Raw genomic sequence first — 23,898 nt, 5'->3', positions numbered from 1 at the left:
TTCAATCTAGAGAAAACAAAATTATTGTTGATAAAAGATAAGATAATTGATGATATAATAAAGGGAAAATGCTCTATTACCACCTTGAACTATATGCGAAAAGGCTGAGACACACCTGAACTTTAGGAGGGTCCTATTACCCTCCTGGACTAATTAAAATCATATTTTTGAAAACCTTAGTGCCTATGTGGCACACACGTGCCTACGTGGACCCTTCAGTGTGTTGTGTCACGTATGTGTTGGCACTAAGGTTGTCAAAAATACGGTTTTAATTAGTCCAGGGGGTAATAGGACCCTTCTAAAGTTCGAGTGTGTCTTAGCCTTTTCACGTATAGTTCAGGTGGTAATAGAGTATTTTCTCTATAATAAATATTTTAAGTTTGATAATAATAAAATAGAACTACTTGGACTACATATAAAAATTATATTAACAAAAGCAATTGATAGAACAAAATGCAGTCATCATCTTTCACAATTTTTGCAAACAATTTTACCAACTCTTGATAAGCAAGTTAAAAGTTATCAAAAAAAGAGGGAAAGAATTTGGATAGCAGTTGGAAAAAGAGAGGCATGAAATTTTTGCAAAAGAGAACATATGAAGTGTAACTTTTTGGAAATAAAATTTGTTTTTCAAAGAAAAGTCTAAATGAGATTGAGACTGTCACTAATTTGAATCATACAGACTCTTTCAAATCCATAAACGGATCTTAAGTAGAAAAAACGCAGTTACTGATGTAAGGACTGAATGATTCAGATTCAGACCTCCATTAAGTGCAAACAAATGAGGTCTTAGTCACTCTAAAAGAAGATTATATCTTTTATAAAGACACAACGAATGGTAGAAATAGGTGTCCAGCTTACTTGGCATATATTTGATATAAAGCCTAGAATCTTACTTGATTCAATGTCAGTAGTGAGGGAGTTTCCTGAGGCGTCCCCTACTGATTTACTTGGCATTCCACCTGATTGTGACAGACTTTAGTTTTGACTTGAAGTCGAAACTCATCCTATTTCTATTCCACCATACGGGATGGCACCAGTAAGGTTAAAGGAATTAAACAAGCAATTTCAAGATTTGTTGAGCAAGAGATTCATAAGAACGAGTGTCTCTCCTTGGGTGCTATTGTTTTGTTTGTAAAGAACAAGTGTACGAGGACGTGCACTGATTATCAGTAGTTAAATAAAGTGACTATTAAAAACAAGTATCTATTGCCGCATAAATGACTCATTTGAATAGTTTTAGGGTATCTTTACTAATCGATTTGAGGTTCGGGTATATCATCATTGAAGATTAGGGCTTTCAAGACCCGTTATGGACATTATGTTTCAACTAGTGTCTTGATGTCTTTTTGTATTTGGGGGTTGACCCATGTCCTTTCAGATAGAATGTCTTGAATGATGTTCCTTTAGGCGAAGTTGGATTCATGACTCCTACCTTAGGTTATTACCTTGGGTTTGGGTTGACTTAAACTTAATTAAACGCTATTTTTTTCCCGCGTAAGATAGTACTAATCCTTGACTGCACCTTTTTGTCCTAGTAATTGGAACCCGCCTGGCCTTAATGGGTCTAACCTCCCAAGATTGAACCTTATGAATAAATGGATCGGTGATAGCCTTGAAACCCCTGAATTTCCGCTAGCGCGTGCTCTCTCTCTCTCTCTCTCTATATATAAGTAGTTGACCCATCACCGACGACCGTTTCCCACCGGAAAAAGAGACTGTATTCAGTTTTGGCCAGATCTACCACGCTGTTCCAATCAACTACCGGCGATCACCAGCAGAACACCAAAACCTCCATTTTCTTGGAGAACCCGTTTCTCCACCGGTTGTCGTTACATATTTTCCGTCCACTCAACTTCAACCGCCGGCAAAACCACCGGCAAAACCACAACCCCTCCGGTGACCACCCCTTTTTCTCCGCCTCTCCTGTTTCCTTTGTCTTTTCTTCTTTTCCTTGAACTAACCCCTTCTTTTTCCCCTCCCTTTTTCCCTCTCGTCACTGCTATCGTTGGTGGGATTAAGGTTTCCGCTAGCTCAACTCCGGCGACGGTATTAGTGTGCAGCACTGGACGACACAGATTGGTACGACGACAGCAGGTGCCCAGATTCCGACAATACATAGGAGACATCCGGCGACATTCAGGCGACGCACCGGCGGCATTATTCTGGCGACCAATTTCGACATCAAATTGTCGGAACCCAGCAGTAGCACGCAAGAGGAGAGGACTTGGCACACACGAGTATCCCGGTGACCTCTAAACTTTGATACTTAGTTCCTTCTTTCAGTCTAGCTTCGTCATATTTTTCTGTTTCTTGTGATTTTGGTTGGGACAGGTTGTGTTGTTCTTGGCTGATTATCTTGGTTGGGGGTGACGATTTACTTGTTTATTTTTGTATTTCATAACAGTGTTAATTGTTTATTCTACTTGCTTGATTACTGCTACCTAGTTTACTAGCATATCTACTTATTATGGTAGTATAGTTCCCGTTATTGATTGTTGGTTATCAAAACTTGCATTGTATTATTGGTTTTGTTGTTTTCCATATATTATTGGTTTTCATTATCCCCTTTGTTATCTCTTTTCATTTTTCTTTTCATCCTTCTTCCCCTATTTGCATAGTGGTTGTGATTGGCGATGGTAGGCTAGGGTCATGTCATAGGTCTGAGTCGGGGCTAGGATCGAGTTTGGGGTTAGGGACAAGGGGTAGTAAAGTTAGGAAGGATAAGGGAGCATCTAGGTTGCGAGTTGGGTCTTGGAACATAAGAACTTTGCAGGGCAAGTCTATAGAGCTGGTGAAAATTCTTAAAAGAGGGAGGGTTAGTATAACGTGTGTCCAGAAAACTAAATGGGTAGGCACGAAGGCGAGGGATGTGGATGGATATAAGTTGTGGTATTCGGATAGCGTGCGACATAGAAATGGGGTAGGTATTTTAGTAGATGATGAACTTAGGGAACAGGTGGTACAGGTTAAGGTTAAGAGAGTTAGTGATAGGTTGATGTCTATTAAGTTGGTCATTGGAGGGTCTACGGTGAACGTAATTAGTGCTTACGTCCCGAAAGTAGGTTTGGAAGAGGAGGAGAAAGACTTTTGGGAGGTTTTAGATGAGGTGGTGAGTAGCATCCCGAGCACTGAGAAGCTTGTCGTGGGAGGAGATGTCAATGGGCATATTGGGTCTTTGGCGAGAGGTTATGATGATGTGCATGGCGGTTTCGGTTTTGGGCAGCAGAATGAAGGAGGAGCTTCTCTTTTAGATTTTTCTAGGGCGTTTGAGTTGTGGATAGCGAATTCGAGCTTTCCGAAGAAGGAGGATCACCTTATCATATTTCGTAATACAGTGGCCAAGACTCAGATAGACTTTTTGCTCCTTAAGAAGGGTGATAGAGCGCTATGTAAAGACTGTAAAGTGATGCCTAGCGAAAATCTTTCGACTCGGCATAGGTTGCTAGTGATGGACTTGGTTATTAATAAGGGAAAGAAGAAGAGGAGTGTGGAGGCTCGGCCCAAGATTAAGTGGGGTAGCTTGACTTTGACTAGTGCTTTGGAAATGGGGGAGAAGTTGAGGAGTAGGGGGGGCTTGGGAGAGTAAAGGGGATGTGGATAGTATATGGGAGACGACTGTCAGTTGCATTACAGAGACCGCTAAAGAGGTGGTGGGTGTTTGGAGAAGTCGATCGGGCAAGCATCGAGGAGACTGGTGGTGAAATGAAGAGGTTAAGAGGAAGGTAGAGTCTAAGAAGGCGGCTTATGCTAAGTTTGTGGAGAGCAAGGATGACGAGGAAAGACAGACGAATAAGGAGGAGTAAAAGGTTGCTAAAAGAGAGGCCAAAATAGCGGTTACGGCGGCTAAGACAACAGCTTTCGAGAGCTTGTATGCGGCGTTAGAAGAGAAAGGAAGGGATAAGAAGTTGTATAGGCTTGCCAAGGCCAGGGAGCGGAGGGCTCGTGACCTTGATCAAGTGAAGTGCATCAAGGGAAAGAATGGTACAGTGTTGGTTGAGGATGCCCTTATTAGGGAGAGATGGCAGTCTAAACTTTTGAATGGTGAAGGGGATAAAGGTTTCGTGTTGGGGGAGTTGGAGAAATCTGAGTGTCGCGATTATGGTTATTGTAGGCGGATCAAGGTTGAGGAGGTCAAGGGGGCTATTCGCAGGATACGGTGGGGTAGGGCGATGGGGCCAGACGAGATTCCGGTGGATTTTCAGAAAAGCACCAGTGGGGCAGGTTTGGAGTGGTTAACAAGGTTGTTTAACATCATTTTTAGGACGGCAAAGATGCCGAAAGCGTGGAGGTGGAGTACGATGATTCCTTTATATAAAAACAAGGGAGACATTAAGAGTTGCAACAACTATAGAGGCACTAAGTTATTGAGTCATACTATGAAGGTTTGGGAGAGGGTGGTAGAGTTAAGGCTGAGAAGGATAGTGAATATCTCTGAGAATCAGTTCGGTTTCATGCCAGGTCGCTCAACCACTGAGGCTATTCACCTAGTGAGGAGATTAGTAGAGCAGTTTTGAGAGAGGAAGGACTTGCACATGGTGTTTATTAATCTAGAGAAGGCTTATCATAGAGTTCTGATGGAGATTCTATGGAGGTGCTTAGAGGCTAGAGGGGTGCCCGTGGCGTACACTAGGTCGATCCAGGACATGTATGATAGGGCGAAGACTAATGTGAGGACGGTAGGTGGGGATTTAGAGCACTTTCCAGTTCTGGAAGGGTTGCACCAGGGATCAACTCTTAGCCCGTTTTTATTTGCCTTAGTGATGGATGTTTTGACGGTACTGATTGACGAGATTCGGGGAGGAGTTAATGATAACTTGGAGATTTGGTGACAGACGCTTGAGTCTAAAGGATTTCGGTTGAGTAGAACCAAGACGGAGTACTCGAAGTGTAAGTTTAGTGAGGTGTCGCAGGAGAATGGAATGGTGGTAAAGCTGGACTTGCAAGTCATTCAAAAGAGGGAGAATTTCAAGTATCTGGGGTCTATGATTCAGGGCAATGGCGAGATTGACGAGGGTGTCATGCAACGTATTGGGGCAGGGTGGTTGAAATGGAGGCTCGCTTCGGGAGTCTTATGTGATAAGAAAGTGCACCCAAAGCTTAAAGGTAAGTTCAATGGAGTGGAAGTCCGGCCAGCTATATTGTATAGAACGGAATGTTGGCCAGTTAAGAACTCCCACATCCAAAAGTTGAAGGTAGCGGAGATGCGAATGTTGCGATGGATGTGTGGACTTACCAGAAAAGATAGGGTGAGGAATAAGATTATTCGAGAGAAGGTGGGAGTTGCTTTGGTGGAGGATAAGATGCGAGAAGTGAGGTTACGTTGGTTCGGGCACGTGATGAAAAGGGGCTCGAATGCTCCAGTGTAGAGGAGTGACACTAGCTATAGATGGTTTTAGGCGGGGTAGAGGTAGAACGAAGAGATATTGGAGGAAAGTGATTAGGCATGATATGGAGCAGTTATAACTTACGGAGGACATGACCCTTGATAGGAAGGTATGGAGGACGCGGATTAGGGTAGAGGGTTAGGGGATGGGAGTGAGTTGGTAACAATAAGGAAGCGTTCTTTTGTCTGTAGTTTTTAATAGTGGTGCTGTGTGATGTCTATGATGTTCGGTTAGATAGTCCTAATTTTTGTCTTATGGTTGTAGTATTATCTTGTTGCTAGTGGTGTTAGTTTATTTTGGACTTAGCTTTTGTGTTTGTTATACTGTTATCGGTTCTAAGCCGGGGGTCTATCGAAAACAGCTTCTCTACTTCACCTGAGGTAGTGGTATGGTCTGCGTATACTTTACCCTCCCCAGACCCTGTTATGTGGGAATAAACTGGGTATGTTGTTGTTGTTGTTGTTATATATATATAATTACTAGTTCGAGTGCGGTGTATGCTTTATTACTACCATTATGAGTTCCAGAATGAGTCCAGCATCGGTTTATGGTTATGGGTTGCCCCTTATGAGATCATCTGTTATGGTTACAGTTGCTACGTATGAGTTTCGAATCGAGTCCGACATCTGTCTATGATTACGATTTGGGAGTTATGGCAATTGTACATGTACATGGTTCTGGACTGGGAGTTCTAACGATTATACATGGATTATTTAGCCTGTTGTTATTATCCTCCATTTTCAGTTCGAGCCCGGAGTCTGGCCCCTTGTTATTATCTACTGGTTCCGATACAAGTCCGGTATATACTTTCATTATGGATCTAGGATTGAAAAAATTACTTGAGATTGGTAAGGTTAAAGGTTATAGTTGAGAGGGAGTATACAGTGCGCATATCGTCCATCTAGGCTTGTTTTAAGTTTATTACTGTTATTTTTTATTCTTACTTTAGATTTCTACTTGTTTGCACCCACCGGGCTTATGGGAGCTCGATAGGATTAATTGTCTTCTTGTGTCTGCCTTCTGGTCTTATGGAGGTCCAGTTAGGTTATAACTAGACCTTTACTTTCATTCTTGAGTTACTTCCTTTATCATATTTGCCTAGCATAGCGGATTATCTATATCTCTGCCATTTACTGTTGATTTTAGCTTACATTCTCACACTTTATTTATGCTTTTACTATATCTGAGCTCTTTTTTTTTTTACATTTTGTAAAAAAAAAAAAAATTGGGGTTAGGGGAAGGGGAATGGGGGAGGGGATCACAATGTGGGGAATTGAACCCTCATCAACAAGGTGAAAGTTCAGGTAACTAACCAACTAAGCTATTAAGATTCCCTACTATATCTGAGCTCAGTCGACTGATGATGCCTACTGAGTACCCGTTGTTTTGGTACTCATACTGCACTTCTGCATCTTTTCCCTGATGCAGATCCGAGTATGAGCCATTGTCGCTGACGTTATCCTCGGGCCTCGCTACTGATTCGGAGATGAGGTGGGCTTTCTAGAGTCTGGATTTGATCCTCCTCCTTTTGCTTCAGTGATAGTCTTTTGTATTTTCGAGACTACTGTGTATATTTATTTTTTGGATACTGCCTAGTACTCGTTTTTGGGGTTATAGGGGCTCTTGTACTGGCCTTACCATGTCTTACCATGTCTTAAGAGGGTTTATTTTGTATATTTTGTCCTCTTCCCTCTCTTGTACAGTATGTTATGCATGTATATCTCCTTCGCTTCCGTTTGTATTATTGTTATTGTCGATTTCATTCTCGTTTCCCTTTATCTTCACCTGTTAGCCCATTATTTGTCGTTCCGAACTATGGCTTGGCTTACCTACTGGCAAGTTGAAGTACGTGCCATCATGACCTGAGAAATCGGTCGTGAAAGTAAGGCTATTCGATTCCACATTCTTTGGCATGAAATCTCGAAGTTGTCTTATTGCTAACAAAGTAAGCTTCCTAAGTTCCCTTCCTAGTAAAGGTCATAGCGTACAATCTCCAATGTAGCTAAAGATATTTTCCCCTCTCCTTGAAATGTCAAACTACTTCAATATGTGCTCATTACTCTAAATTTGTGTGCTTGTTCTTGTAAGTGCTAGTATGAAAAAGGTGTTGGTATTTGCCCCCATTTTCTTACCATAATTGGGTTTTCCTTTTAGGAAAAGGAAAACCATGAATTCCTAATATTTGTCTAATCTGTGTTTTTGTAGGAAAAGGCTATAGACTTTAACTAGAGGCTTCTTTCTTCTAATTTAGTAGCATCTGCAATGTAGTCCTAGGGGGTTTGAGAGTATTGTTTGGGGAGAGAATTTGTGAAACACAAGTGTTGTAGAATCACTTGTGTGAGCCTCCTTTTATCTTGGGAGAATTGTGTGACGTTGTCTCTCTTGACAATTTGTACTCTCTTTTATATAGTGGATTGCTCATCTCCTTTGTAGACGTAGGTCAACTAACCGAACCACATTAAATTCTTGTATCTCTTTTGATGTATTTCTCGCATGTCTTCTTGTTTGGCATCTTTCAAGGTTTTTTTTGCTAGCTTCCACATGAATCTTGATTATTTCGGTCCTAACAAGTGGTATCACAGCGAGATTAAAACAAGTGTTCATCCTGGCGGGTGCAGTTCCAATCGCAACCTATTTGACGATAATGAATTTTGGTTTGAGATATTAATACGAGTACGACCTCGTAGATGGACATGTTTTTAGCATGTCGAAGGCAATCGAGAGAAGGCCTAAGCTTAAGTGTAAATGAAGCCCAAAACCGCCCCTATGTATGCACTCTATGGGCGGCCCTTTGGAGCCCTTTCATTAAAGGGGCATTTTGTCATTTTAGTCTTATTTTGTGATGTAATACAAATAAACCAACTTAGGGTTTTTGAGAGTTAGTTGATTATTTTTTAGACTTGAAACTTGTAACACTTAAAAGTTCTCTTTAAGTCTTGAGAGGAACTCCAAAACCAAAACTAAGGCTAGGCAAGTAAAGATTCACCTGTGTTTGCATTGTTGGCTTGATACGTTGGTGTCTAGAGGAGGTAACATCCCTCTTGTGACAATGTAGGAGTTAGGTTTATGTTGTTTGTGGTGTTAAAGGTCCAGGAGTGGAATAGGCTCTTGGGTTTTTAAGATTATACCTACATTTGTTTAGCTATCTATCTTGTATCTTGTTGTTTCCATTAGTTTCTTGTTGTGTTAATGTAACCCTTGAGTTTCTTGTTGTTTTAATATTGTTGTTCTTGCCTTGTGTTGCTAATTTAGTTTGGTGATTGGCTGGAAATTAGGTGTTAAACACCACATTACATTGTGTTCTTGTTGTTGATCTTGAATTCGAGAGGGGTCACCCAAAGGGGTCCTCGGTTCTCTTGAACTAGTGGTGTTTGTTTTCGTGTGTTATTGGTCATTCCTGTATCATTTGGTATCAGAGCATGGCTTGATCTTGTTCCCACAAGGTCTATCTTGGGCTCTTTTGGTCGAAAAAAAAAAAACAGTTGAAGTTGTTCTTGTTCTTGGCCGAGAGTTGGTGTTGTTGTTGCATCTTGGCCGAGGCTTGTTTGGTGTCTAGATCTAGTAATTATTTTGTTTGTCTAGTGTGTTTCTTGTGTTGGTTTCTTTCTCACCAACACAAAGGAGTCTGGATCTAAAGTTGAGCTTAAAAATGATGACATTGTTGATGTGAACTTGAAGGTGGCCGAATATTGTAGTTGTTATTCTTGGCCGTATGGATGTTGTTGATGTGTTCTTGAAAAAAAAATTGTCGTTGTGTTCATATTGTTCTTCACCTCATCTCATTTCTTGACCACTAAAAAGTGTAAAATAGATCCAAAAAGGTGTAAGACCAAGTGGTAAAGTTTGTTTGTGAGAAGACTTGCGCCATCACTTCCTAGACTTGACATCAACTTTTTCAACTACTATCCTTAAATCAAGGAGCCTTGTTTGGTGGAACTAGTACAAGTCAAGATCATCCTTTTTGAGATTAAACTTACAAGGGACTCAAGACTTATACTTTCCCTCTAAAACCAATTATCTTCCATTCCAAATTGTGTGGAGATTGAAATTTCAAATTTGTGACTAAAGTTGAGTGGGATCGAGACCAATCGCATGCTTCCACGTCACCCTAATTACTGTTCACCGTCAACATTAAGCTCCAATTTGGATTTTTCTAGTTTCTAATTGTTGATTCTCGGCTTCATTAGTTGATCCTAGAACTAATTAACAAACTAGTAAGCTCCTACTAGATTGTTAATTAGTCCTTGCATCTATTGTTCATGCCTACATTTCTTTTGTGATTTTGTCGTTTTTACAATCATAGTACTTCTTGGTTCAAGTTCAAACATTACTTAGTTGAGTCGTCCAACAAAGCATCCATTCCTACAAAGTAGTAGACTTACTCTTCAACTCACCACGAGTTACAAGCCGACTTGTAAACATTTGTGACATCAAGTGTGAGACCGCAACGTGAGTGAGAGAATAGTGAGGTTGTTTGAACTAACGTGTGTTTGTTTTGTAGGTTGTGTTGTATTGTTGTTGTGACATTGTGGACTGATTTGGTGCCTTGTTGGAGCATAACTTGAAAGATTAATTCCGATACAATCACCATGGAACCCGAAGCTTCAAATGCTCAAACAATGGACACTAATGCCATCAATCTCATTTTGGCTCGCCTTGAATCTATGTCCCGAGATGTGGCTAGGTTGAATGTGGGTCTTGAAAAATTAGATACGGACGTGGCATCAATGAGTGGGAGATTAGAACGTGTGGAAAGTCGAAGGAGTCGACTATCCACCCCTCAAAACATTTCCCCAACCATTACTCCCGAAGCCTTGCACCAAATGTTCCACCCACCGAGACAACCATCCAATGGCCCAAACCAAACCCCATTATACTCCCTATCCCGAGACCATGAGAGACCAATCCACCCACCACTTCACCAAGTCCAACAAGAAGGACTTGGAACCCAAATGCCACCCCAAAACCCGAACCCTCCTAACCAAACTCCACTTGACCAAAGGCCTCACTATCCACCAAATCCAATCCCGCCACGACAAGCTCTACTTAACCCAAATAGACCTATCCAACATGAGGCGTATGGGCCATTTGATCATGCTTACATGAGAGGGGAAGAGATACGGGGTAGACATGTTGATCTAAGGGAAGTTTATTGCCAAGAAGGAAGAGTTGGTCCTTGGAACCAACAAGGGAACCAAAACCGTGAAATAGGGCTAAATACCATCAAAATGAGGCTTCCAATCTTCAAGGGTGAGAGTGACCCCGAAGAGTTTCTTGCATGGGAATCCGCATGTGAGAGGGTCTTCCAAGTCAATGATCTTACTGAGGTGAAAAAGAGTTGCTATGCGATTGCTCACTTTGAGGGTTATGCTACTACATGGTGGGAGTATGTTAAGCATTTTGGCAATGTTTTGGTTGAGGGGCAGCCCCCTCCTTGGTTTCGGCTAAGGTACCTCATTAGACAAAGGTAACTACCCGAAAGATATTATCAAGAGCTCCTTGCCAAGTTGAATAACTTGAGGCAAGGAAACAAAAGCGTCGTGGCTTACTACGATGAGTTCCAACAACTCATTTTGAAACTTGATCATAGAGGGGAACACGTGAGTCACGACATCATCCGATTCAAGGTTGGTTTGAATAGAGATATTACTTCACGTTTGACGCTTCACAAGTTCGACACCCTTGATGCCATCTTCCAAGCCGCATTGGAAATTGAAAGAGAGTCCAAGCTGAGAACAAGGCTCATCAAAGGCACCCTCCGAGAAATAAAGGTAAACCACATTTCTTTCCTAATTCTAAGGGCTTTCAATGTTTTAAATGCCAAGGTTGGGGACACAAGGTTAGTGAGTGTCCGAATAGGAGAAATGTGATTCTAAGGGAGCGAAAATTATATTTTCTTGGGGAGGAGGTGGGACCTGAGCCGAAGGAGATTGATGATCAATCTCAAGATGGACAGAGGGTAGAACCCGAGAATCCAAAGAAAGGGGAGGAGGAGGATGCTTGGCCATGTGATGGTGAGCTTGAAGTGCCATGCTTAGTAAGGTTTTGGGTGATCCTAGTCAAAGGGAAAACCTTTTTAACACCAAATGCCTTATTAAGAGGGTTGTGTGTTCTATGCTTATTGATGGAGGTAGTTGCGCCAATATTGCTAGTAGTACATTGGTTGATGTTTTGAGGCTTCCCACTATCCGTCATTCCAGCCCATATAACCTCTAATGGTTAAATGAGTGTGGGGAGCTAAAGGTAAACCAACAAGTGGTGATACGGTTCAAGGTAGACAACTACTTTGACGAGGTGTTGTGTGATGTTATTCCTATGCAAGCGTGCCACCTATTGTTGGGAACACCATGGCAATATGATAGAGTTACCATGCATGATGGTCGAGCCAATAGCTATACTTTGGAGCTCCATGGCCGAAGGTATACACTCCACCCTCTCTCGCCGATACAAGTGGCTGAAGTTAGTCAATAAGTGAGAGAGTTGGAGGAAAAGAGGAAGAAAGAGAGAAAGGGAAAGGCCGAGAGTGGGAGTAAAGGAGAAGGAGGGGGAACCAAGGAGCAAAGAGACAAGGGGTCTCACTTTTAGGACTTACCCTCGGGAATCCTTTATTTCCCACTAACATAGGTACTAGAATTTTGCCTAGTACCTCCTTTTCTTGTGTGCAGGTGCATGATCATGTGCTTCTTAAGGGGGAAACTAAGCAGCCTTCTCATCCACACATGCTTAATGATCTCAATAAGCCCTTGGCTAAGTATCCAAGCTTCGGGACAAAAAATGAGGAGGTGATTCTATGGAGAAGCCGCGAGGTTGATGAAGCAGTGAGTTTGAGGTCAAACTCCTTTCAAGGTGGAGAGGATGATACGAGTACGACCTCGTAGATGGACATTTTTTGAGCATGTCAAAGGCAACCGAGAGAAGGCCCGAGCTTAAGAGTAAATGAAGCCCAAAACCGCCCCTATGTATGCACTCCACGGGCGGCCCTTTGGAGACCTTTCATTAAAGGGGCACTTTTGTCATTTTTGTCTTATATTGTGATGTAATATAAATAGACCAACTTAGGGTTTTTGAGAGTTAGTTGATTATATTTGAGACTTGACACTTAAAAGTTCTCTCTAAGTCTTAAGAGGAACTCCAAAACCGAAACTAGAGCTAGGCAAGTGAAGATTCACCTGTGTTTGCATTGTTGGCCTGATACGTTGGTGTTTAGAGGAGGTAACGTCCCTCTTGTGTCAACGTAGGAGTTAGGTTGATGTTGTGTGTGGTGTTAAAGGTCCAAGAGTGGAATAGGCTCTTGGGTTTTTAAGATTATAACGACATTTGCCTAGCTATCTATCATGTATCTTGTTGTTTCCATCCGTTTCTTGTTGTGTTAATGTAACCCGTGAGTTTCTTGTTGTTGTAATATTGTTGTTCTTGCCTTGTGTTGCTAATTTAGTTTGGTGGTTGGCTGGAAATTAGGTGTTAAACACCACATTACATTGTGTTCTTGTTGTTGATCTTGAATCCGAGAGGGATCACTCAAAGGGGTCCTCAGTTCTCTTGAACTTGTGGGTTGTTTTGGGTGTTTGTTTTCGCGTGTTATTGGTCGTTCTTGTATCAGATATTATATTAGAGTATGGCTCTATGTAGAGAGATTTAATGGAGGAGATTTTGGTGATTGAGATTGAACTTGTTAAAGACTACATGAAGAAGGTGGAGCAAATTTATTTTGTCAGAAATTTAGGCCAAGGGGGAGAATTGTTAGTATTTGCCCTGGTTTTCTTACCATAAATGGTTTTCCTTTTAGGAAACGGAAAACATGATTTCTCCATATTTGGCTAATCCGTGTTCTTGAAGGAAAAGGTTACAGACTCTATAAATAAAAGCTTCTTTCTTCTAGTTTAGTAGCATCTACAATGTAGTTCGAAAGGGTTTGAGCGTACTGTTTGGGGGGAGAACTTGTGAGACACAAGTGTTGCTCTATCACTTGTGTGAACCTCTTTTTATCCTAAGAGAATTGTGTGAGATTGTCTCTCTTAACAGTTTGTACTCTCTTTTATATAATGGATTGCTCATCTCCTTTATAGATGTAAGTCAACTACCGAAACATTGTTACTGCCTCAAGTATATTATTCATATGTCTATGCTACTGGTCTATAGTCCCAAAGTTCAATACTGTTATGACCACCTAAAGAACAATCTCAAAGATTCAAGAAACAAGATAAATCGAATTCATGTAATTACAAGCGGTATCCCTGGGGCGAAAGCATAGCATGGGTCGGTCCCAATTTGTGTATTTATGAGGACCATATCCAAGGTTTTAAAATGCCTAGCATGGGTCATCATCCTCTTCTACCACTGATCAGTTGGTTATTGTATAATATGCATTAAAAAGTTATAAAGCAAAGAAGAGAAGAGTAAAGAAAAGAATGTAATGTACGTAATCCCACAAAAGTAAGCAAAGGTGGTCTTTTCTCCTTATCTATACAGTTATAAATCAATACCTAATTTCATTTGAGCTCTAGCCTTACATATGGTTACTTTATGCCATACATACTCGGTTCATTCTTTTGTACTGACGTCCTCATGGGGACACCGTGTTTTGTGCCACGGGTAGAGGTACTCCAGCTAGTAGACATCCTCAGTAGGAGTACAGGACACTCAGCTGCGGCTAGTGAGCTCTAAGTCGATTCGAGGCTTCACCGAGTCTTTGATATATGCATTTTGGTATTGTACAGTAGTTTTGTAAGGCAAGACCTACCCCAACCTAGATTAAGTTTTTTCACTTATAGAGGCTTAGTAGACTAATGTATGAAGTTCAAATATGTTTTTTCTTGTAACAGCTATGGCCCCAACGGCCAAGTCATGTATATGTGGTTTGGGCCTATCTATGTTGGTCTTTTATTCCTATAGCTTATATATACTTGTCAAAGTTTCATGATTATCATAGTTATATGCATGGTATGTACAGGTTATAAGCTGGTTCTATTGGGTCTTTAGGGCATCGGTTGTTTGTCCTTCTCAATGGGATTTGAGGTGTGACATAGGACCCGCGTTAAGTATAATATGTAGTTGATAATTGGGTAATAGGTTTTGGGGCATTTGGCTATTTTCTCTTACACTTCTAATATAATATAGATATGATTATAGTGGCACAAGCTTATTCCCAAAAACTCTTTGGAGACACTGTGTCTGTCTCCAGTGACAACTCTAGTGACAGGACATCTATTCCCAGTGACTATTTGGACCGCATCACAACTCTTCTCGGTGACTGTTACGACAACATCACAACTTCTAGTGACCATGTTGACAACACAGCCTCTTTCCACCACTATTCCTACCATTATTTTGGCAGCAACTTTTGTGATAAGAGTCTGATGACTTTCCTACAAGTTATAGAAACTATTAGTTTTTCTATGTTTTCAGATAAGAGAATTTAGGATGGTTTTCCCACCTTGCATCTCAGGAAACACGTCTGATAGTTAGTAAATTAGGATGTTAGAGTTAAAACATCCAAACATCTCTCCTCTTCTCTTATTTCACAAGGTCCCTTTTTTCCCAGAAGAATATCCCTCACCAGTGGGATAAAAAAATCCCATGGGGGAGGGTGGAAGCATTTGTATTTTACAAGAAAAACAGATGTATTTACCTTGAGCATGGTGAAACTTGAATGAGCAGCATCAAGAGTTGGCCACATTGCTTAATCAGGCCAACCGCATAAATAAGACCAGAAAGATGACAACAAGCAACTGAAAGAAGAATACTTACCGTTTCTCACGTCAAGAAGTATACAACTGGGATTGAATTTTTCATGTGATGACTTATTAGTGTTATTTACAGCTTCCAATTTCTTCCTCCATTCAGATGGTGCCAAAGGTGCCGCTCTCATTAATGGATCAAGCAAAGGAAGGTGAGAAATCCCTCCTTCCAACTGTTGCCCAAATGTTAAAATAATCATTTTAAGCTTTAAAAGCCAGAGAAAGGATATTCATAGGTATATATGCCGGAACTCTACAAATGGATAAACATTCTTCAACTCCCAAGATATAGTGAAAAGTCCCTTAAACCTCATCAAAGCACTACTTAAAAGATGCTAAGACATGCCCATATGAACCATCAACCCCAACTACTTTTCCTTTTAATAAGTACCTTTGCTGACCTTCAAGTTTCATTTAACATCTAAGATTATCCAAAATGAAGAAAGATGTGGTAATTTGGAAATACAAATGCACAGGTTTCAAGAACAGTTGAATTACTAATTGCTTGTACAAACCTCTCCAAGACCAATCTGAATATATTGTGCCCAATATCTACCTCCTCTACAGTCAATCTTACAACAACAACAACAACAACAAACCCAGTGTATTCCCACTTTGTGGGGTCTGGGGGGGGTAAGATGTACGCAGTCCATACCTCTACCTCTGATGAAGTAGAAAGGCTGTTTCCGAAAGACCCCCGGCTCAAGTTACGAGATATCAAACAAACACATAGTACAGCACAGAAGCAGATGACATAACATAGATACTGCAGCCATAAGGAATATAAAACAGAGTAAAGCAGGAATGCAGGAATATAAAGCAGAGGAAAGCACACAGATTCGTAACAAACATAGAACACGGAACACGGAACAGAACATTGAATACGGAATCATACCAGGAATACACCCCCACCAATTACCTCCCTACATTAGCGACCCGAACAGGCCCTAATCCTCTGCCGTAATTCGCGTCTTCCAGACCTTCCTATCTAGGGTCATGTCCTCGGTAAGCTGTAACTGTTCCATGTCCCGCCTAATCACCTCACCCCAGTACTTCTTCGGTCTACCCCTACCCCGTCTAAAACCATCCAACGCTAGCCTCTCACACCTACGGACCGGGGCATCCATGCCCCTCCTCTTCACGTGTCCGAACCATCTCAATCGTGCTTCCCGCATCTTACACTCCACTGAAGTCACCCCAACCTTCTCCCGGATAGTCTCATTCCGAGCTCTATCCCTTCGGGTCAGTCCACACATCCAGCGCAACATCCGCATTTCTGCCACCTTCATTCTTTGGGTGTGGGAGTTCTTAACTGGCCAACACTCCGCTCCATACAGCAAGGCCGGACGGACTACCACCCTATAGAATTTACCTTTAAGCTTGGGCGGCACCTTCTTATCACACAGCACCCCCGATGCAAGTTTCCACTTCATCCATCCCGCCCCGATACGGTGCGAGACATCCTCGTCAATCTCACCGTTACTCTGGATCACGGACCCGAGGTACTTGAACTTATCCCTTTTCTTTACCTCCTGCGCTTCTAGCCTCACCACTACCTCATTCTCTCGCCTTACGTCATTAAACTTACATTCCACATACTCTGTCTTGGTTCTGCTCACCCTGAACCCTTTAGACTCCAGAGTTTGCCTCCACAGCTCTAATTTGTCGTTCACACCCCCTCGCGTCTCATCTATCAGGACTACATCGTCTGCAAAAAGCATACACCACGGCACCTCCCCTTGGATACGCCGCGTTAACACATCCATTACTAGCGCAAACAAAAAGGGACTAAGAGTAGATCCCTGATGCAATCCTGTCAGGACAGTGAAATGCTCTGAGTCTCCTCCCGCCGTCCTCACCTGGGTTTTCGCTCCCTCATACATATCCTTAATTACTCTGCTATATGCCTGCGGTACTCCACTCACCTCCAAGCATCTCCAAAGCACCTCCCTGGGGACTTTGTCGTACGCCTTTTCTAGGTCGATGAACACCATGTGCAAATCCTTCTTCCTTTCCCTATATTGCTCCACCAACCTCCTCTACAGTCAATCTTAAGTTGAAATATTCTGCTGGGCTTACCTCCTACATGATCAGCCTTAAAGTGGGTTATTCTGCTGAGCTACTTCAAGTTTGGTACTGATTACTTGAGAAAACATCCTCCTGGGAAAGCTAAGCAGATATACTACTAAGTACATCACTTCATTTTGCTATTTTTCAAAAAAAATTATTTCCTTTAGGCAACCTAGGCGTATAAAATCGTATGAATGTATGAACTTTATTAACCAAAAGATGTTGCTGAAATTTCCAGGCACACAAACCATTCACGAATACGGCCTGAGGACTCATTTAAATCCACAAAACCAAACTAAAATACAACTACTGTTGCATATTTTGACCAAGGTTTGAACTGTCTATAACTAATGAAGACCTCAAAGGAACATCAAACTAGGATATCATTGAGACTATATGCTTCCTAGTGTAAATTTTTGGGAGAAGTAACTAAGAAGAAGTGAAGAAACAGGAAGTGGTTTTGACCAAATAGTCATATTTGCATTAGTCTTGCAATTGTCATGAAAACCCACCCAGACGCCAATGATTTTCATGCCTTCCTGCAAGAATGCATAATCTTGGACCTAAGAGGCTACTATATCAAACAGAACGAAGCACAAAGTTCAAATCTAAAGTAATCAGCATGTCCTTAATACACTAAATATGACAATTTTGATTATTGGTTCGCAGTAATAAAATGAAAATTTGAACTCGATAAATTCGCTTGTCCTGAAGAAAAGATATCACTTGAGTTACTATCCATGAAATGCGCTGCTGAGCCAGACAAGCAGGCAACAGCATGCATGATGAGACATGACTTGCCTGTACAAGAGAGGGCTTATAACGCAGCTTCAATCTTGGAAAGGCATGCCCATTAGATGCTGAAGAGATCTGAACAAGTACACCAGAAAATCTGCAGTCTTCCCTTACCCACTTAACATAAGCAAGGGAATCTTTTTTTGGGCCACTGTACTGCAGCAACAGGAAGTATCAGAAGACAAAATAACTTTGTTTGACTTACAGCTACCAGAGATTATTCACAATGGCATGTAGCAACATTGAGCTTAATCTAGAGAAATTTTAGTTTAGAACCACAGGAATGTGTTATCTTAGGAAAAGATATAATTTGAGGACCATGAGGCATGCTAATCATTAACCTGTCCTTTTTATGCTCGTTTAAGAAAAAAAGCACCAACTTTTGGGTGGATGACACGGTAGCTTCCTAATATTTCTTTAACACAGTTATGTCTTATCTTGTTTCATATCACTTTTTCTATCCTAAATTGAATGTCTACGTGTCCTTTTCTGTCAGTGCCGAAAATTATAACTCAACAACAACAAAAACAACAACATACCCGTATATTCCCACAAAGTGGTGTTTGGGGAGGGTAAAGTGTACGCAGTCCATACCACTACCTCAGAGGTGAGCTAGAGAGGCCCTAAATTATAACTCGAAGAAAACAAATTAAAAATATCAATACATCATTTTTTTCCTACTCTATATCAAAAACTAACTAAGGACCTCCACGTGTTCCCTTGTACCCTCAACCCCAATATTAAATAACTAACAGTTTGAACTCTCCGCTGAATAATAATGCCAAGTAGAACCATGAGACTCAAATTTGTGATAACAATAGCAATGTCGAAAGTACAAAAGACAAGGGTGTGAACAATGGGATACTTAAAAAAACAGTCCTACCTGTGCATTAATTCCCTGTTTGCTTAAATATATGCGGCCATGTATATCTCGTCCCTGCAATCAAAGAGAGATATCTGTTATAATAATCTAACTGAAAGAGCACTTAGGCACATATTCAGGCATTTCACTGACATTACATGCTACTGTGTGTAGTTAAAAACCTACAGAACTGGAAAGCAGTCAATCAGTTGGAGACAGAATTTTAATTTTACCAGACATTATGATCTGAAATAAAATGATCCCAATAGTAAAAGCCAGTAATAGTCGATGATTTCTGTATGCATCATAAGCCATGATCCCTTAAATTGTTTTTTCGAGGTTAAAAACAACTGTAATACTTGTTTTGGAATTCATATGGCAAGATCAAAATTCAAAACATCAACAACCTACCCACTGAAATCCTACGAGTGGCGTCTGGGAAGGGTAGAGTGTGTGCAGACCTGTAAAGAGCCTGTCTCCGAAAGACCCTCAGCTCAAGTGCAGCAAATCCACGTACAAAGAAGGAGGAAACAGAGAAGAAAATAAAGCAACTAACAAGGGAACAGTGCTGTGTCTAAACAACAAACAATGATCAACAACAACAACAAACCCGGTGTATTCCCACAAAGTGAGGTCTGGGGAGGGTAAAATGTACGCAGTCCATACCGCTACCTCCGAAGAAGTAGAGAGGTTGTTTCCGAAAATAACAAACAATGATAGAAACAAATAATCAACAACAAAATAGTGTGATAGTCGGAACACAAGGTGAATGAGCCAAAACGTCAAATATTTAAAATAGTAACGTGTAAAATGAGTCAATATCTCCTATTCCTCAAGGTGCATGAAACTGTAACTATGTCCTCCACAAAAGTTGTCCCAGCCATGTTGGGGGCTCCACGTCCTTTAATAACAGTTGAATATGTCCACAAAATTGAATGACATATTAAATGAACACCAACTTTCTCCTTATTGTCCCAATGTTGTCAAAGGTGAAAAGTTTTAAAAAGCACTCCAAATTTATGAGGCTTTAAGCACAATTAAAGTTTGGGCCGTAGTAAACAAAGGCGCAATGAAGAACAAAGTAATAACATGTATGTAATGCAAGAAAAAGTAACAAATTCATTTGTAATGTTTTCCTTAACGACTAATATATCTGTTTTTCTTGATTATATTTATTATTTAGTGACAGTTCGCCTTCACAAGGTCGGATACCTCCCCAGAACTCACTTATGGGATTTCACTTGGTATGTTGTTGTACTGACACTTTATTTAAGATAAAACCCATGGGCAATGAGGTGCACACTTTAGTGCCTTGCCTTCAATGAAGCGCAACTTACGCGAGGGGAAGCGTCCTCCCAGAGTTTTTCTGAGATTTAGGACTTAAGTGCGCCTTATATGAGCTTTTGACAACACTGATTGACCAGTTTTGCAGAATTCACCAAAATAAAATGAAAAGTGCATCTTAGATAAATAATGTGAGTTGGAAAACTTTGCAATCCAGGTACAACTGTATTTCTAGCACTAAAATTCTTCTTGTTCGAGAAAGCTTGACTACATTCCAAGAGCAGAACATGCAGATTTTATAATTGCCTATCCTGAAATTTATCAACCAGAAATTGGTGCTACTATTTTGAAAATTATAGATGTTCTATGATATCAACCAGGATGTTGCCTATTCTGTGTAGTTCATATAAGCATACATATGCAGACAATTGCATGTTCTGGCAGCTGGAACTTACACGAAGGTTGAGCATTGAGCATGGTATGATACAGAAGTAGGTGTAACATAGAACTGTATCCCCTTGTTCGAAACTAAAATATTCTGTGTTTCTGACAATTTAACAATTATTAAGTTATTTCATTGTGTTGCAGCTCCAAAATAATGAGTCAATGTGCCTCCTATCCATCTTTTAGCCTTTTTGATGAGTCGGTCCACCCCCTAGGTTCAAGTCTGATCACCATCCATCAACAAAAATATTGTGTGATTGACCCAATAATAAGAAATAGGACCGTCATCAAAGGGCGTGGCCTAGCTTCCAATGAAGTGGGATGAAAATCACAGAGGCAAAAATAGTGTCAAAGGCAAAATAGACAAAATGACTTCTGTCATCTTCCTAAACCGTGGAGTGTTATGTGGTACAGATGTTGGTGACAGGTAGTAGATACCCTGTCAAGTAGTCGAGGTGTGCATAAGTTGACCCGAAGACTACCATTATTAAAACTAAATAAAATAAAACTCGCACGTGAAGTGACTTGTTGCAGACCTAGAGTGAATAAATAAAGGTTTCCCTCTGTTCTAGCCTTGGTAGAAAGAGTTACTGGTACCTTTGCTGGTACCTGTTTCTGATGGAAGGTGGCAAGTATCCCGTGGAATTAGTAGAGGTGCGGGCAAGCTGGCCGGGACACCACGGTTATCAAAAAGAAAAAAACTGTTTTCCTCTCTATCAGCTTAAACTTTTGAATGAGACTGATCACACAATTCAGCTAAATGAGTTAACAAAATAGTAATATACTCATTAGCTCCTAAATTTAGCGCCAAGAGGATTATAAACTGTCTAAAATCTAAATCGTGACTTTAAATTGAAGGACATGGATAATCAGTGTTATGCATATAATATGCATAACTCTTACGAAACCTCCCAGTAAACTACATTCTGTTAGCTTTGGAGACTTCACTGACTGTAGAAATGAAAAATGGACTTGTTTAACGTATGGCCGTAGTAAGCAGAGTGTATTGTAAGTTGTAGCTTCAATACTAATTTCACATCTCTATGTCCCAAGACTCAAACCACCTGCTGTCTACTGGAATAAGAGGAGCAAGAGGCACAAGTATAAATTAAATAATTACCTCCATAAAGGAAAGGTGTTTGCTGACCTCCTCTTCTGGGTCTTTAATGAAAACAAAGCGGTAGAAATTTACCACTATAAATTCTTCCTCATCATCAATTTCATTTGAACACGCATAACTAGATAATAAGTTTTCATTGCATTTCCAACAAGACAACGGGAAAACCCTCTTCCTAGTATTAAAACTAGTAGCAACAATCTTTGGGTGTGGGACAAAAGCAGTAACAATATTGGGAGAAGAAGTAATTGGTTCACGTAAAAATGGCTTTGCCACGTTCAACACTGTAAACGAGCTCATGGCATCACCAAACTTACAAGCTTACTCAAATAATACAACGCTGTTTTCAACTATTTTGTACTATGTATTCAATATTGTATTGGGCAGAAGAACAAAGGAATGTAACATTTTAATGGATAGCACTACAGTTTTTTTTTTTTTTAAATTTTTTACCAAAAAAAAAAAGGGGGAAGGTCTAGAAGATGCGAATTACGGCAGAGGATTAGGGCCAGTTCGGGTCGCTAGTGTAGGGAATTAATTGGTGGGGTGGTATTCCTGTTATGATTCCGTATTCAGTGTTTCGTGTTTCGTGTTCCATGTTTATTACGAATCTGTGTGCTTTCCTCTGCTTTATATTCCTGCATTCCTGCTTTACTCTGTTTTATATTCCTTATGGGTGCCGTATCTATGTTATGTCATCTGCTTCTGTGCTGTACTATGTGTTTGTGTGATATCTCGTGACTTGAGCCGGGGGTCTTTCGGAAACAGCCTTTCTACTTCATCAGAGGTAGAGGTATGGACTGCGTACATCTTACCCCCCCAGACCCCACTAAGTGGGAATACACTGGGTTTGTTGTTGTTGTTGTTGTTGTTGTAATTTTTTACCAAAATCATTTTTAACTTTATTTCTTATCTAATATTTCACAAGAACAACCTTTACGAGTGTACACTCAAATACTTAGAGCTTGTTTGGATAGACTTAAAAAAATTATTTTTTAGTTAAGTGATTAAAAGTTTAAAATAAGAACTTTTAAATTAAGCAGATAAATATTTGGATAAAGGTGATGAATCTGTTGATGTGTTTGGTGAATAAGTATTGTCAATCACTTTTTGTTGTCAAAATGACTTAAATATCCTTAAAGTTGTTAACACATAATGACGTGAATTATTTATGATTTTTAATTCTAATACTTCAAAAATAATTTTTATTTAAATACACTTTCAACGTAAAGTGATTATGTCAAGTCAATTTATAAATATAAGTTATTTTTTTATTTTTAAATATTAAAAAATAAAAAATTTAAGATATTTTTTATATAAATATAGTATTATATTGTAATATTGTAAGCTTGTAAACATAAAATTTTTATGAATGAAACAAACTATTAAAAAGAATCAATTTTTAAAATTTAAATAACATGCAGAGATTCTATATGAACGGATAGAGAAGAACTTACCACAAGCTTGATTTGACGATGAAATTTTTGAGTGTTTTCTTATATAATGATAGATTCTTTGAAAATAAAGGAGAAAGGTGAACAGAAAACTGGAGGAAAAAGGATGAAAAAAAAACGGCAAAAAGAAAAAGAAAGAAAAATCAATAAGGGCTACAATGTTTAGGGTATTGTTGAAATTAGAAGAAAATATAAGGGATAAAAAGGTAAATATTTTGGTCAAACCTAATAAAATTTTAATCTAAAATGTAAAAAGCTGGGGGTATCCAGCTTCTCAATTTTATTTTTTTTAATCCACTTTTAGCTTTTTTTTAAACTCTTTTTAATTTTACCAAACACCTAAAAAGGCTAAAAAAAAGTGATTAAAATCTAGTTTGACCAGATTTTAATCTTATCCAAACACCCTCTTAATCTTTAGAATATGCGCCTATGTTGTCGTTAGCAATATTTTTAGTATAAATAACATAAATACCAATCATTTTGGAATAATTACACTCTCTCCCAATTTTTTAATTACTTTACTCTCTTTCCCTATTAATATACATAACATAACCAACATTTACATAGCATTCTGCGTATATGTTGGAGTTTTTGTAATATGTTTAGGGAGTTGAAATTTTTTGTAATATTGGAAACATAAGTTGTGTATTTATGTAATTTTTAGATATTTGTATCAATTTATTATGAATCGGGATTGAATCCATAAAATGAGAATAATAGCTTTAATCTCAAGTGTCACAAGCGACTA

At 39.8% G+C, this 23,898-nt stretch overlaps 1 protein-coding gene across 1 annotated transcript in view; it reads right to left on the bottom strand.

Moving 5' to 3' along the window:
• LOC107850587 (rhodanese-like domain-containing protein 8, chloroplastic) overlaps positions 1-22,117 on the bottom strand; it is a 30,683-nt gene extending 8,566 nt beyond the window's left edge. The window contains exons 1-4 of the mRNA XM_016695217.2: positions 21,700-22,117; positions 18,873-18,926; positions 17,996-18,145; positions 15,135-15,297 (exon numbers count right to left, since the gene is read on the bottom strand). Of these exons, the coding sequence (XP_016550703.1) occupies positions 15,135-15,297; positions 17,996-18,145; positions 18,873-18,926; positions 21,700-21,996 (664 nt within the window). The 5' untranslated portion in view covers positions 21,997-22,117. The remainder of the gene's footprint in view (positions 1-15,134; positions 15,298-17,995; positions 18,146-18,872; positions 18,927-21,699) is intronic.
• Between the last annotated feature and the right edge of the window lie 1,781 nt (positions 22,118-23,898).

Source organism: Capsicum annuum, chromosome 12, assembly GCF_002878395.1.
Source record: "Capsicum annuum cultivar UCD-10X-F1 chromosome 12, UCD10Xv1.1, whole genome shotgun sequence".
Lineage (NCBI taxonomy): Eukaryota > Viridiplantae > Streptophyta > Magnoliopsida > Solanales > Solanaceae > Capsicum > Capsicum annuum.
The sequence above is the reverse complement of the archived record's forward strand: the minus strand, read 5'-3'. Positions and strand labels throughout refer to the sequence as shown.